Below are 15406 nucleotides of genomic sequence, written 5' to 3'. Positions count from 1 at the left end.
CACTCACCTTTTGCTCTGAGGGGCGTGGCAGCACTAACCTTTGGCTCTGAGGGGCGCGGCAGCACTCACCTTTGGCTCTGAGGGGCGCGGCAGCACTAACCTTTGGCTCTGAGCAGGCTCTGGTCGTATCCCATCGGACTCAGGTACTCGAACACAAACACCGTTATGGCGACGACTGTGAGGCACATGACGAACATCATCACCCACACGGCGGGACTGTACGGCTCTGAGGGGGAGAGGGAGGAGTCACAGGTGGGCGGTAGGGCATCTGGCACAACGCGGCTGCCACAATGCTAACAATGCTAATCACAATCCGTTCATTTCGATTTGGAAGAACTGCTCTGATCGGCCAAGAGCCAACAAGAACGTCAAGAGTTTTACCAAAGACAGATGCTAAAAACTAGCAAAACGAACTAAACACTAGCAAAACGGATGCATTTAAAGGTTGTTGTCATATTTAAATGTGTTGCTGACGCTGCTGATCCCGTCGGGGTTGAAGACGTGAAGAATCAATTCCCTAAGTCTAACTCTAACGGCCCGAATGTGTATAAATATTCATAAATGCTAACGACGGCTTCATGCTAAATGCTACCGCAATGCTAACGCCGTCTGCTGCATTTGAACATCGACGGAGCGAATGTTCAACGTCTCAAAAGAGGGAAAAAGTCGTGTTTCACATTGACTCAAGGAAGACTTTATGCCCACTGAAGCATTAATTGTATTAGAACTTTATCGACTCTAAAATACAGAGAAAAGAAAAAAACGTCGAAACATAAAACGTCTTCTGCCTTCGGTCGCCACATTTCAACCTGTTTTTTTTCTACTGCTAAAATGTCCGCTCTCTGGGGGCGGCGAGGGCATCCGGCGTCATTACCCAGGAAGGCGGAGGGCGACACGGTGCCGTTGCTACGGGCGACCATCACGCTGATGCCCGTCTCCACGAACGGGACGGAGAAGTCGATGATCTCAGAGCGCTCCTCGTTTATGGTGAGCGAGCCGATGGCCATGTCGGCTCTCCTGTACACGACCTGGAAGTACAGGAAGTACTTTTACTACTGTACACAACTGCAATCATCCTGTACACGACCTGGAAGTACAGGAAGTACTTTTACTACTGTACACAACTGCAATCATCCTGTACACGACCTGGAAGTACAGAAGGTACTTTTACTACTGTACACAACTGCAATCATCCTGTACACAACCTGGAAGTACAGAAGGTACTTTTACTACTGTACACATCTGCAACCATCCTGTACACGACCTGGAAGTACAGGAAGTACTTTTACTATTGGACACATCTGCAATCATCCTTTACACGACCTGGAAGTACAGGGAGTACTTTTACAACTGTGCATGACTGCAACCATCCTGTACACGACTTGGAAGTACAGGGAGTACTTTTATTACTGGACACATCTGCAACCATCCTGTACACGACTTGGAAGTACAGGGAGTACTTTTATTACTGGACACATCTGCAATCATCCTGTACACGACCTGGAAGTACAGGGAGTACTTTTACAACTGTACATGACTGCAACCATCCTGTACACGACCTGGAAGTACAGGGAGTACTTTTACTACTGTACACGACCTGGAACCACACAAGTGTTACCTGACTCCGCCCCCCCGCGGCCTCGCTGAGTGTTACCTGACTGCGCCCCCCCGCGGTCTCGGTGAGTGTTCCCTGACTCCGCCCCCCCGCTCTCGTCTTTGACCTGATCTGGCTCGTAAACAGCTCGCGTCTCTGTGGGACTCTGATTACTCTAGTGGCCGAGCGGGAACTGCACCTGAGCGGTCATCTTACTTCGGAAAGTTAATAAATGGATTATTACTATTTATTCCCAAAAATATGTGGTAAAAACATACAAAACAACAATGAACACAAAAAATATATATAAAGTCCAATCTCCCAAATAATGGATTTTAAATGGTTAAAAACTCAATTAGTGCGTATACGTGCTGCTCTGACAAAGGTGGTTTTGGCGAGCGACACGGCGGCGTTCCCTCACCTCTCCGATCATGCCGTTCCACGTCCCCCGCACCAGCTTGCCGTGCTTGCCGTTGGTCACCAGGTACAGGTCGTAGGAGAACTTGATGGTCTTGGAGAGCTTCTTGAGGATGTCGATGCAGAAGCCCTTGCAGCACAGTTTGGTGTAGGACTCTGAGTGGCCGATCACGCTGGGGTCAGAAGCAAAGGCGTGGTCAGCGAGGGAGGAACGCGAGCGGGGCGTGTTTTTCAGTGGTTCTCAAACTGAGGCACGAGCGCTCGAGATGGTCGCGTTCGGGTTTGGACCCGGATGAGACCTGCTCTTGAACCAGAGTTCTGGACCTGGTTCAGTCCCGGGATCACGTCTACATTTTGGTCGTTTGTCCTGGTTTTTACCCGGTTCATGAAATCCAGGGTTCGGTCCCAGGTTTTAGTTCTGGTTCAGTTCTGGTTTCGACCCGCTTTGGTTCCTTTCGTTTGAAAACCACTGGCAGAAATGGACTTTTTGGAGGTTTGGAAAAGGGCTTCAGACGCTGGGAGGAGTTTGCAGGAGAAAGCTCGAGGGTTCATTCACGTTAAGTCTAAGATGATTAGATTAACCGTCGACTCTCTCTCACTTATTATTAACATAATTATCATTATTATTATTATTATTATTATTACAAACAACAAATTCAGACAATTACTTTTGGACTAATTTGAATAACTCTCTTGTTTTGTTCCGTGTTCCTTTTAGTTTTGTTATTTTATATTCTTAAATAAAGAAACCAGTGAAATATTCTCTTCCAGATTCAAAATCTGATTCATGTCATTTCAAGCGAGTCTGGGCAGGATGTTTTTTGCAGTGAAACGTGTTCCATTCATAATTCAGCTGTGACACGGGCGGAGCGAACTCTAGAGGGCGCAAACGTGGCCCAAAGGCAAACCGAGGACGATCTGACGCGCTCTTGTTTTCGTCAGTCGGGACGCGGCGCGTAAACGTCGACCGCGTGTTTCGTCTGAGGGAAATGCTAATCTGCAAATGTCGACTTTGAGCAATGATAATTAAATAAAAAAAAACAGGACATTTGTGGCGGAATTGACCAGACAAAACGGAGGTGATTTTAAAACCGTCCTCCAGAGTTCATCTTCTCCGAGCCTCACCAAAACACTCGGTTTCAACTTTCCCTCCGTTCTTTTGACGTTGGCGTTTCGCGTTTTAGAAGTTAAAATTAAGCTCGTCCTGAAGAGCACCAATCGCTTTCTCTCGGTCAGGTGTTTCCCACGTCAGGATTTGTGTTAGCGCTCCATCTACTGGCAGCAGAGGGAATTACAGCGGGGAATTGAACAAAAGCTAGCTTGCCCCGACACGCTAATGTGAACACACAGTTGTGTCGAAGGTGATTGGAGTCTGTGATGATGTATGCGCAGGAAACCTCCAGAGCTGTGACATCACAAATCAGGGACGTTTGAAACTGAATGTTTTTGTGAGGCTCAGAGAAGAAGCTTGTTTATTATTTTTTGGTCCAAAATGTGATCAAATCTGCGTGTCTTTTTGCTTAAGACACAAATAATTCCACACCTTTGATATAAGTCCTTAAATATCTGGTTTTAAAGGCACAGTACGTAACATTTGAGCCACAAAATGAATTATACAGAAACATTTTTCATTTTGGATAGTTTTATTGTACTAACATGGACAAAAAGAGTGTTCTTACTGTGAACTGCATCTCCACAAACCTGACTCGTACCTCCTGCTTGTTTCCATGGAAATGTTGTTTCTTTAGCTATAATATTCCTATAATAATCTAATGGTTTAGTCCTGGTTTCGTCCTGGTTTAGTCCTGGTTTAGTCCTTGTTTAGACCTGGTTTAGTCCTGGTTTAGATCTGGTTTAGTCCTGGTTTCGTCCTGGTTTAGTCCTGTTTAGTCCTGGTTTAGTCCTTGTTTAGTCCTGGTTTAGTCCTGGTTTCGTCTTGGTTTAGTTCTGGTTTAGTCCTGGTTTAGTCCTGGTTTAGACCTGGTTTAGACCTGGTTAAGTCCTGGTTAAGTCCTGGTTTAGACCTGGTTTAGTCCTGGTTTAGATCTGGTTTTGATCGGGTTTAGTCCTGCTTTAGTCCTGGTTTAGTCCTGCTTTAGTCCTGCTTTAGTCTTGGTTTAGACCTGGTTAAGTCCTGGTTTAGACCTGGTTTAGTCCTGGTTTAGATCTGGTTTTGATCTGGTTTAAACCTGGTTTAGTCCTGGTTTAGTACTGGTTTAGTCCTGGTTTAGTCCTGGTTTAGTCTGGTTTAGTCCTGCTTTAGTCCTGGTTTAGTCCTGCTTTAGTCCTGGTTTAGACCTGGTTAAGTCCTGGTTAAGTCCTGGTTTAGACCTGGTTTAGTCCTGGTTTAGATCTGGTTTTGATCTGGTTTAAACCTGGTTTAGTCCTGGTTTAGTCCTGGATTTGACCTGGTTTAGTACTGGTTTAGTACTGGTTTAGTCCTGGTTTAGTCCTGGTTTAGTCCTGGTTTGGACCTGGTTTAGTCCTGGTTTAAACCTGGTTTAGTCCTGGTTTAGTCCTGGTTTAGTCCTGCGCTCCCTGAACGCAGCGCTGCCTGTCACCGCTCGTCGCTCAGCCTGACGCTCAGACCTTGAACGCGGCGCTCTCGGGGGAGCGGCAGCGCGGCGGAGCTAACGTCACCGGGGGCCGAGTCTGAAGTAAACACGAGCAAAACACTTACGGTTATTATATTTCATTATGTAAATGTGATTGTCAGAGAGTTTCCTCCATAGTTTGAAGATTGTGGTGGAACATTTTTCATCAGGTTTGGTTCTGACTTGATGATGTCGTTCTCTCTCGTGCAGCAGCTTCCGACGCGGGGTCTAGAGTTCTTTATCCTCGCTCAGACTGACACTTTTATCCAGGCTTGGGACAGCAACAGGACAAACTAGAACAAGGTGAAATGCGCTACAAATCCAGGAGGTTTTGAGGTCTGTGTTTGGTCCGCGGGCCGTACTTTGGACATGATGGCTCGAAAAGAAAAGCTAAATATAGAAGCTTTATTCGTGGTGCAACGCAAAGAACAAAAACGTCCGGCGAAAAACGTAAATCAAACGAAAATAACGATGAATAACTATAAGAAAAAGTGAATGTAAATGTGTAATGTACAAAGAGACCTTTTCTAATGTTTATTTATGCTTTGAAAACACAATCTTCACACTTTGACGGTTTCTATTCCGAGAGAGTTAATTCCCCGTGGTAATTCCCACCGCTGCCAGTAGATGGAGCGCTAACACGCCGGAGGGAACGCCAGGGAGAACGACTGCCGTCGCATACGAGATTTTAGCACTTCTGCCGCCGTAAATGTCACGTTTTCCGCTGGGATTGGGACGCTTTTTTTGCCGCAGGATGTGTTGCGTTTCCGAGCCGCGGCGCCGTTACCGTCTGGAGCGGCGGGAGCTCGGCGCGAGTCCCCGGAGACGCCGCGGGACGGGGGTTTAGCATCCGGACTCAAGAGGTGCGACGCCAACGGCAATCGCAGTGCGCCGCGCCGTCGTTGTGTTACGGCTCGTGAACATGAGAAGGTTTAAAGGTGAACTCACAATAAGACACCTTTAAACACGTTACGAACCAAACAAAGGGCTAAACAGAGCGAGAATATTCAGCGTCAAAGGGACATTGAGCCCATTTGTATTGTTTTTATGACATTTGATTGAATAATGTATTTGTTATAAAACTATGAATATATTTAAGGCTTTGTTTACACTGCAAAAAAGAGATCGACAAATGAAACGGTTTATTTTATCGTGCGTAATGTCGACACTTCGCCCACTTCTCGGAACGTGTAAACGTGATGTGTGAGTGGAGGGAGATGGCACAGACTGGCAGCCTAGCTTCTGTCAGTCTGCCCCAGGGCAGCTGTGACAGAAGCTTCTAACAGTGAAAGAATCATAACGACACTGAGAGGATCATGTGATTCAGAATGTTAATTCTGTTTTGTGTTTAGAACTGCTTTAGACCTAGTTTAGTCCTGGTTCAGTCCTAGTTTAGACCTAGTTTAGTCCTGGTTTAGACCTGGTTTAGTCCTGGTTTAGTCCTGGTTTAGACCTAGTTTAGTCCTGGTTTAGTCCTGGTTTAGTCCTGGTTTAGACCTGGTTTAGTCCTGGTTTAGTCCTGGTTTAGTCCTGGTTTAGACCTAGTTTAGTCCTGGTTTAGACCTAGTTTAGTCCTGGTTTAGACCTAGTTTAGTCCTGGTTCAGTCCTAGTTTAGACCTAGTTTAGACCTGGTTTAGTCCTGGTTTAGTCCTGGTTTAGTCCTGGTTTAGTCCTGGTTTAGACCTAGTTTAGTCCTGGTTTAGACCTAGTTTAGTCCTGGTTTAGTCCTGGTTTAGAATTGTGCTTTAGTGATTGCCTTGTTTTTGAGATATCGATGTTTGACACAAGACAATAAATATTAAATCTAAAATAACAAAGTTAACATTCTGAATGACATCATTGGGTAGGTTCGGGGGCGGGGTCACGGGGGCGGGGTCACAGTTTTGTGGGTTCAGGTTGGACAAACACATGTATAACCTGGTCAGTACCTGTGGGTGCGGTTGTACCTCTCAGTGCGGTTGTGCTGCCTCCTGCAGGGCACCGTGTTCCTGACGCAGGTGCCAGTGCCCGGGTCCACGTTCTCCACCATCACAAACGGGTGCTCCTCCAGCGTGGCAACGGTCAGGTGCCGGTCATCTGTCACGTGCTCCAGGAAGCTGCCGTACCTGGGCCACACCGGGTACCGCACCTGGAGGATGCCCCGCCCATACGTGCCCACCTGAGGGAGAGAGAGAGAGAGGTTAGCCCCGCCCATACGTGCCCACCTGAGGGAGAGAGAGAGGTTAGCCCCACCCATACGTACCCACCTGAGGGAGAGAGAGGTTAGCCCCGCCCATATGTGCCCACCTGAGGGAGAGAGGTTAGCCCCGCCCATACATGCCCACCTGAGGGAGAGAGAGAGGTTAGCCATACGTGCCCACCTGAGTAAGAGAGAGAGGTTAGCCCCGCCCATACGTGCCCACCTGAGGGAGAGAGAGAGAGAGGTTAGCCCCGCCCATACGTGCCCACCTGAGGGAGAGAGAGAGAGAGGTTAGCCCCGCCCATACGTGCCCACCTGAGGGAGAGAGAGAGAGAGAGGTTAGCCCCGCCCATACGTGCCCACCTGAGGGAGAGAGAGAGGTTAGCCCCGCCCATACGTGCCCACCTGAGTAAGAGAGAGAGAGGTTAGCCCCGCCCATACGTGCCCACCTGAGGGAGAGAGGTTAGCCCCGCCCATACTTGCCCACCTGAGGGAGAGAGAGGTTAGCCCCGCCCATACATGCCCACCTGAGGGAGAGAGGTTAGCCCCGCCCATACTTGCCCACCTGAGGGAGAGAGAGGTTAGCCCCGCCCATATGTGCCCATCTGAGAACATAGTCAAATTATTTAATGTAATACAACTTGATGAAACCCTTGTCACAGTCGTCCCGCCTTTTTATAACTTTATAACTCGGCTCCATTCTCGTCTCTGATTGGTCAAAGAGTTGTCTTAATGTCTTACTTTTACTTAACCTGGCCTGGACTAGGTGTAGGTGGGACGAGGTGTACGCGGGACGAGGTGTACGTGGGACGAGGTGTACGTGGGAGCGAGCGAAAACCAGAGACGTTTAGCCGTAATCCCCGGGTGAACAGGGAGCTCCAGGGGCACAGGCAGCGCTCGTCAGATCTGCCCCAGAAAACACGCACTCAGCTCAGCCGCGCGTCACTGCAGCTCAGCCTGTCAAACGTGGAGCTGCTGCTGATCAAGTGTGGGAACAAGACTTTATCTTTCTGCAGGCGCGAGGAGACAAGAAGTGGCGGGACAAGAAGAAGGGGCAAGAAAAGATGAGGCGAGATAAGAAGGGGCCAACGACAGGGGCTTCAAGAGCCGGTGACAACAGCCTAAATTCAAGAAAAGAGGCAAAAATGAGGGAGAACAAGTTGTGATTTCTCTGGAGAAACTGGGATTAAGCTCGGAATGTCCCAGAGTATCACAGAGTATCACAGAGTACCACAGAGTACCACAGAGTACCACAGAGTATCACAGAGTATCCCAAAGTATCCCAAAGTATCCCAGAGTATCCCAGAGTATTCCAGAGTATCCCAGAGTATTCCAGAGAATTCCAGAGTATCTCAGAGTATCTCAGAGTATCACAGAGTATTCCAGAGTATCACAGAGTATTCCAGAGTATCACAGAGTATCCCAAAGTATCCCAGAGTATCTCAGAGTATCACAGAGTATCACAGAGTATCTCAGAGTATCCCAAAGTATCCCAGAGTATCTCAGAGTATCACAGAGTATCACAGAGTATCTCAGAGTATCACAGAGTATCTCAGAGTATCACAGAGTATCACAGAGTATCCCAGAGTATTCCAGAGTATTCCAGAATATCTCAGAGTATCTCAGAGTATCATAGAGTATCTCAGAGTATCACAGAGTATCACAGAGCATTCCAGAGTATCACAGAGCATTCCAGAGTATCACAGAGTATCACAGAGTATTCCAGAGTATCACAGAGTATTCCCGGCTCGGCTGGAGGTGACATTGATGAAGTGGTTCTTTTCGGGGCAAAGCTAAATGAGTTCAACTGCAGCGCTCCATGATTTCACCTCAAACCCACAGAGACCGGTTTGAATCCTGATGTGAGACTTTCACAGACCAACTCAAGGTCCAAGACTCCAGAGGAGAAAGAGGACAGAACCAGGACTTGTCCTGGTTTAGTCCTGGTTTAAACCTGGTTTAGTCCTGGTTTAGCCCTGGTTTGAACTTAGTTTAGTCCTGGTTTGGACCTGGTTTAGACCTGGTTTAGTCCTGGTTTAGACCTGGTTTAGTCCTGGTTTAGTCATGGTTTAGTCATGGTTTAAACCTGGTCTAGACCTGGTTTAGTCCTGGTTTAGTCCTGGTTTAGTCCTGGTCTAGTCCTGGTTTAGTCCTGGTTCAGAGCTGGTTTAGTCCTGGTTTAGTCCTGGTTCAGAGCTGGTTTAGTCCTGGTTTAGTCCTGGTTTAGTCCTGGCTTAGCCCTGGTCTAGTCCTGGTTTAGTCCTGGTTTAGTCCTGGTTTAGCCCTGGTCTAGTCCTGGTTTAGTCCTGGTTCAGAGCTGGTTTAGTCCTGGTTTAGTCCTGGTTTAGCCCTGGTCTAGTCCTGGTTTAGCCCTGGTTTAGTCCTGGTTTAGTCATGGTTTAGTCATGGTTTAAACCTGGTCTAGACCTGGTTTAGTCCTGGTTTAGTCCTGGTTTAGTCCTGGTTTAGTCCTGGTTTAGCCCTGGTCTAGTCCTGGTTTAGTCCTGGTTCAGAGCTGGTTTAGTCCTGTTTTTGTCCTGGTTTAGTCCTGGTTTAGTCCTGGTTTAGCCCTGGTTTAGCCCTGGTTTAGCCATGGTCTAGTCCTGGTTTAGCGGCCCGTGTGAGGGACATGTTGTGGTACCTTGTCCCAGAGCCGGTCTCGGTCCAGTGCGATCAGCAGCAGCGACGGGTTTGACAGAAAACCCTGAGAGTTAAAGGAGAGGTCTTTTCTCTCCCACGTCACGTTCATCATGTGCCTGAAACACACACACACACACACACAAAAGTTCTGATCTGACACAATAACACCATAAAACACCTTTATTTAGTCCAACCATGGTTTAAACTGTCTGTGTCGCACACTGATGACATCACAGAGGGATTCAGCTCGACTTCCTGTCAGTTTAAACTCCTATTTTTCATAATTTCTTCACAAACTGCAACTTAACGGAATTAAAACTGTGATAAATCTTTACCACAGATGCCCTCCCACCAAACTAAGTCAGAATTAGAAGAACAGGAGAAACTTCCGATGAACTTAAACATTTCTGACTCAAATCACCTTCATTAACACCGTGTGCTACATTAGCATGTTGATGAGAGCTAGCTTTTGTTTATTTTCCCATGATAACTCCCTGTGCTGCCAGCAGATGGAGTGCTAACACCACATCACCTGCCTGAGTGAGAACCATGTGTGGTTTTTGGCCCAAACAATATTTTACGTTCTAAAACACGCCAAAGTGAAAGGAACAAGAGCGAGAACGTTACAAATACGTGAATTTTCAAACTCAAAACGCTGACGAACCAACTTATCCTCGTCTCGCTGTTTACGACCGGGGCCCCTCCTCCAATCGCCAGCTTCCAGTCGGTCTTAACGAGCTCTTCCTGACCAATTATCGCCCTCCGTTTCCCACTTAACGAGCCTTTCCTGGCCAATCAGCATGCTCGCTTCCCCCTCGACGGGCCCGGGATGTCGCCCACGTTAGATTAAGTCGTGCCCAGGGAGCGCTGTCGTTAATTAAGGAGGCATCAGGAGCGGGGATATGCAAATGAGGCCACGCAATCAGCCTGATCTTATAGCTACTTATGATAAACAAACCCACGCACCTTTACAGCAGCCGCCACTCTTACAAGGGCTCATTTCTGTATTAATTAGGGCTGGACGACGTGACAGAAACGAACTCCCGCTTGTTCAAAGTGCTCGTCTCGCCCGCTCTGAAGCCGCGTTTGCTTTGTAGGAAACATAAACGGTTTTGTAAATACGCGAGAGGCTCCGACAAACGATTGAAGGCGGGGTGGAAAATGCACGTCTTCAGCCGAGATCGCGTTTAAATGCCACAAAGGATCTGGGTTTGGACGCTCTAAGTCTGCATCGGGTTCAAACCAAGTCTAAGTCGGAGTCACGTGTCTACGACGAGGCTGGATTAGAGGTTAGCGAGGTTTCACACTATCGGGGCTCTAAACCAGCTCTAAACTTGCTCTAAGCTAGCTCTAAACTAGCTCTAAACCAGCTCCAAAAGTAGCTCTAAACTAAACTAGCTCTAAACCAGCTCTAAACCAGCTCTAAACCAGCTCTAAACCAGCTCTAAACTAGCTCTAAACCAGTTACAAACCAGCTCCAAACTAGCTCTAAATTAGCTCTAAATTAGCTCTAAACTAGCTCTAAACAAGCTCCAAACCAGCTCTATCTAGCTCTAAACTAGCTCTAAACCAGCAATAAACTAGCTCTAAACCAGCTCTAAACCAGTTCTAAACCAGGCCTAAACTACCTCTAAACCAGCTCTAAACTAGCTCCAAACCAGCTCCAAACTAGCTCTGAACTAGCTCTGAACTAGTTCTAAACCAGCTCTAAACCAGCTCTAAACTAGCTCCAAACCAGCTCCAAACTAGCTCTGAACTAGCTCTGAACTAGTTCTAAACCAGCTCTAAACCAGCTCTAAACTAGCTCTAAACCAGTTCCAAACCAGCTCCAAACTAGCTCTAAATTAGCTCTAAACTAGCTCTAAACCAGCTCCAAACCAGCTCTATCTAGCTCTAAACTAGCTCTAAATCAGCAATAAACTAGCTCTAAACCAGTTCTAAACCAGGCCTAAACTACCTCTAAAACAGCTCCAAACCAGCTCTAAACTAACTATAAATCAGTTCTAAACCAGCTTTAAAGTAGCTCTAAACTAGCTCCAAACCAGCTCTAAACTAGCTCTAAACCAGGTCTAAAATAGGTCTAAACAAACTCTAAACTAGCTCTAAACAGGCTCTAAACTAGCTCCGAACCAGGTCTAAATAAGCTTTAAACTAGCTCTACGCTAGCAATAAACAAACTCTAAACCAGCTCTGACCCAGTTCTAACCCAGCTCTAAACCAGCTTTAAACTAGCGCCAAACCAGGTCCAAACCAGCTCTAAACCAGCTCTAAACCAGCTCTAAACTAGCGCCAAACCAGGTCTAAACAAGCTCCAAACTAGCTCCAAATCAGGTCTAAACAAACTCTAAACCAACTCTGACCCAGTTCTAACCCAGCTCTAAACCAGCTCTAAACTAGCGCCAAACCAGGTCTAAACAAGCTCCAAACTAGCTCCAAATCAGGTCTAAACAAACTCTAAACCAGTTCTAGACCAGCTCTAACCCATCTCTGACGCTGGTCCTCCTCAGCTCCTCACCTGTAGAGGGAGTTGTTGTCCGTCCGTCCCGCTCCGATGCAGTCCGCGTGGCCCTCAGGTACAAAGCCGTGCTGTTTCCTGAAGCTCTCGGCGGCTATAGCGACGACGGCGACTCCTTCCCTGACACGCTGCCGCAGGCTCTTCCTCCACTGCTCCGTGATGACCCCGATGACGCCCACGGGGAAGCTGGAGGGCGGCGTGCTGTCAGGGTTCCCCACCGCCATGCTGGGTAAGATCCAGATGTACCCGGGGCCCATGAACCCCACCTCGGCCGCCTGATGGAACAGATACTGCGCCTCTTCGAACGAGCAGTAGAGCAGCAGCACCTGAGCGTCCACCTGCGGGAGAAGAACCAGGACCACAACCTGAGGGAGAAGAACCAGGACCACAACACGTCCAGGAACAGGAACTGAAACCTGAACGTGTTTGTGGAGGGCTAAACCAGGCGCGGGGGCGATACGGCGATATTTTGATTTCATCACGATTCAGGTACAGTTTGTGTTTTTAATGCTTTCAAGAAGTCAACAACGTCAACTTCTTCTACAAGCTCACACTCCGCAGTGATTGGTTAAATCTCGCTGTCACTCGCTCAAAGGCTAAACAAAGGGAGAAATGCAAAACCGCTGCATTAAATAGAGAAATAGAGAATAAAGACATGACAATACAACCAAACTAGCAGACAGATCGCCATGACGCCCAACTCTGGTCTAAATTACAGAGTTAGACGTTTTTTCCACAAAAAGTACATGAAAACCACTGTAACCACCGTCCAAGAGCCAAAAGCGGCTCCTAAAGCCTCTGGTGCAGCTCTTTGGGTGTGACCAATCATTCATAGGCGATGTTTTATTTACCATTTGTGTTTTACAGTGTTTACAGGGTATTTTCTGTGGGGTCTTTTTTACTGGTGCTCTAAGACTCTTTCTGACTTTCGTGTGGTTTGAAACGGGCCCATGTGGCTCTTTTGCGGTTAAAGGTTTCAGATTTGATAACTGTCCCAGAGACGCGCACAGAATCAGACTGAAACCCCCACCAGCAGGGGGCGGCACTGACCTGTTGCAGAATGCGCCGGGTCTTGATGTCGTTGGAGCCCACAGACATCTCCATGGTGAGCACGTCCTGCAGGCTCCACAGGAAGTAGGAGGAGTCAGTGTAAGACTCCACGATGTCGACGAACGTGTCGTATCCCGGAAGGAAACTGGTGATGACGGAGAACTCTCCCCAGTCGTACTCCTCCATCAGCTGCAAACAACCAAAGAGCCTGAGGAAGAACGCAACCAAGCAACCGAAGAGCCTGAGGAAGAACGCAACCAAGCAACCGAAGAGCCTGAGGAAGAACGTAACCAAGCAACCGAAGAGCCTGAGGTAGAACCCAACCAAGCAACCGAAGAGCCTAAGGAAGAACGCAACCAAGCAACCGAAGAGCCTGAGGAAGAACGCAACCAAGCAACCGAAGAGCCTGAGGAAGAACGCAACCAAGCAACCGAAGAGCCTGAGGAAGAACGCAACCAAGCAACCGAAGAGCCTGAGGAAGAACGCAACCAAGCAACCGAAGAGCCTGAGGAAGAACGTAACCAAGCAACCGAAGAGCCTGAGGAAGAACGTAACCAAGCAACCGAAGAGCCTGAGGAAGAACGCAACCAAGCAACCGAAGAGCCTGAGGAAGAACGTAACCAAGCAATCGAAGAGCCTGAGGAAGAACGCAACCAAGCAACCGAAGAGCCTGAGGAAGAACGCAACCAAGCAACCGAAGAGCCTGAGGAAGAACGCAACCAAGCAACCGAAGAGCCTGAGGAAGAACGCAACCAAGCAACCGAAGAGCCTGAGGAAGAACGTAACCAAGCAACCGAAGAGTCTGAGGAAGAACGCAACCAAGCAACCGAAGAGCCTGAGGAAGAACGCAACCAAGCAACCGAAGAGCCTGAGGAAGAACGCAACCAAGCAACCGAAGAGTCTGAGGAAGAACGTAACCAAGCAACCGAAGAGCCTGAGGAAGAACGCAACCAAGCAACCGAAGAGCCTGAGGAAGAACGCAACCAAGCAACCGAAGAGCCTGAGGAAGAACGCAACCAAGCAACCGAAGAGCCTGAGGAAGAACGCAACAAAGCAACCGAAGAGCCTGAGGAAGAACGTAACCAAGCAACCGAAGAGCCTGAGGAAGAACGTAACCAAGCAACCGAAGAGCCTGAGGAAGAACGCAACCAAGCAACCGAAGAGCCTGAGGAAGAACGTAACCAAGCAACCGAAGAGCCTGAGGAAGAACGCAACCAAGCAACCGAAGAGCCTGAGGAAGAACGCAACCAAGCAACCGAAGAGCCTGAGGAAGAACGTAACCAAGCAACCGAAGAGTCTGAGGAAGAACGTAACCAAGCAACCGAAGAGCCTGAGGAAGAACGCAACCAAGCAACCGAAGAGTCTGAGGAAGAACGCAACCAAGCAACCGAAGAGCCTGAGGAAGAACGCAACCAAGCAACCGAAGAGCCTGAGGAAGAACGTAACCAAGCAACCGAAGAGCCATCTTCTGTGACGTTCTGAGGTCAATCCCAGTTTCTCCAGTGAAATCACGTCATGTTCCACTCAAACCTTTTTGAATTTCGAACTTTTCAAGGTTCTCTCTATCTCGGTTAAGCCGGATGCCCTGCAGTCCTATGACAATATCCACATGGATGAACCTGCTCTTCTCTGAGACTCGTCTCCTCGGTCAAAGGCAATTGTGATTAGTACATTTACGAGTTAGGTCTACGCTAAACTATGACGTAAATGCTCCTTGGACACGGAATCAACGAGAACTTTCTCACAAAGTAACAGTTGGGTCTTAAAAAGTCTTAATGATGTCGTTTTGATTTTACCTTGAACATACAAAGGATCTGCTGCTCCAGAGACGCTCCCATCTGAAGGAACAACGAGCCCTCCGACTGGAAAACACAACACAGAAGTACTTTTACTCTCACAAAGTACTTTTACGCTCAATCAAAGTACTTTTACTCTCACAAAGTACTTTTACGCTCAATCAAAGTACATTTAAGCTCGATCAAAGTACATTTAAGCTCGATCAAAGTACATTTACACTCAAAGTACATTCATGCTCAATCAAAGTACATTTACACTCAATCAAAGTATATTCATGCTCAATCAAAGTACTTCTACACTCAATCAAAGTACTTTTATGCTCACAAAGTACATTTACGCTCAATCAAAGTACATTTAAGCTCGATCAAAGTAAATTTTCGCTCAATCAAAGTACATTTACCGTCAATCAAAGTACATTAACACTCAGTCAAAGTACATTTACACTCAATCTAAGTACATTTAAGCTCGATAAAAGTACATTTACGCTCAATCAAAGTACATTTACGGTTGATCAAAGTACATTTACACTCAATCAAGGTACATTTACGCTCAATCAAAGTACATTTAAGCTTGATAAAAGTACTTTTACGCTCAAAAAGTACATTTTCGCTCAATCAAA

At 47.4% G+C, this 15406-nt stretch overlaps 1 protein-coding gene across 2 annotated transcripts in view; it reads right to left on the bottom strand.

Annotated features, from left to right (window-relative positions):
- The window catches only part of LOC140368735 (glutamate receptor ionotropic, NMDA 2C-like), a 59246-nt gene that overhangs the window by 27245 nt on the left and 16595 nt on the right, over positions 1 to 15406 (bottom strand). Inside the window, exons 3-10 of one of the 2 annotated variants that reach the window (XM_072455787.1) lie at positions 14787 to 14852; positions 12991 to 13179; positions 11941 to 12278; positions 9427 to 9541; positions 6535 to 6764; positions 2016 to 2184; positions 875 to 1028; positions 101 to 226 (exon numbers count right to left, since the gene is read on the bottom strand). In XM_072455787.1, coding sequence (XP_072311888.1) covers positions 101 to 226; positions 875 to 1028; positions 2016 to 2184; positions 6535 to 6764; positions 9427 to 9541; positions 11941 to 12278; positions 12991 to 13179; positions 14787 to 14852 — 1387 coding nt within the window. The remainder of the gene's footprint in view (positions 1 to 100; positions 227 to 874; positions 1029 to 2015; positions 2185 to 6534; positions 6765 to 9426; positions 9542 to 11940; positions 12279 to 12990; positions 13180 to 14786; positions 14853 to 15406) is intronic. The other variant, XM_072455789.1, reaches the window with a different exon arrangement.

Source organism: Eucyclogobius newberryi, unplaced genomic scaffold (assembly GCF_026437365.1).
Source record: "Eucyclogobius newberryi isolate DKJ021-1_F unplaced genomic scaffold, fEucNew1.0.hap1 SCAF_20, whole genome shotgun sequence".
Lineage (NCBI taxonomy): Eukaryota > Metazoa > Chordata > Actinopteri > Gobiiformes > Gobiidae > Eucyclogobius > Eucyclogobius newberryi.
This window is presented reverse-complemented; position numbering and strand designations above follow the sequence as displayed.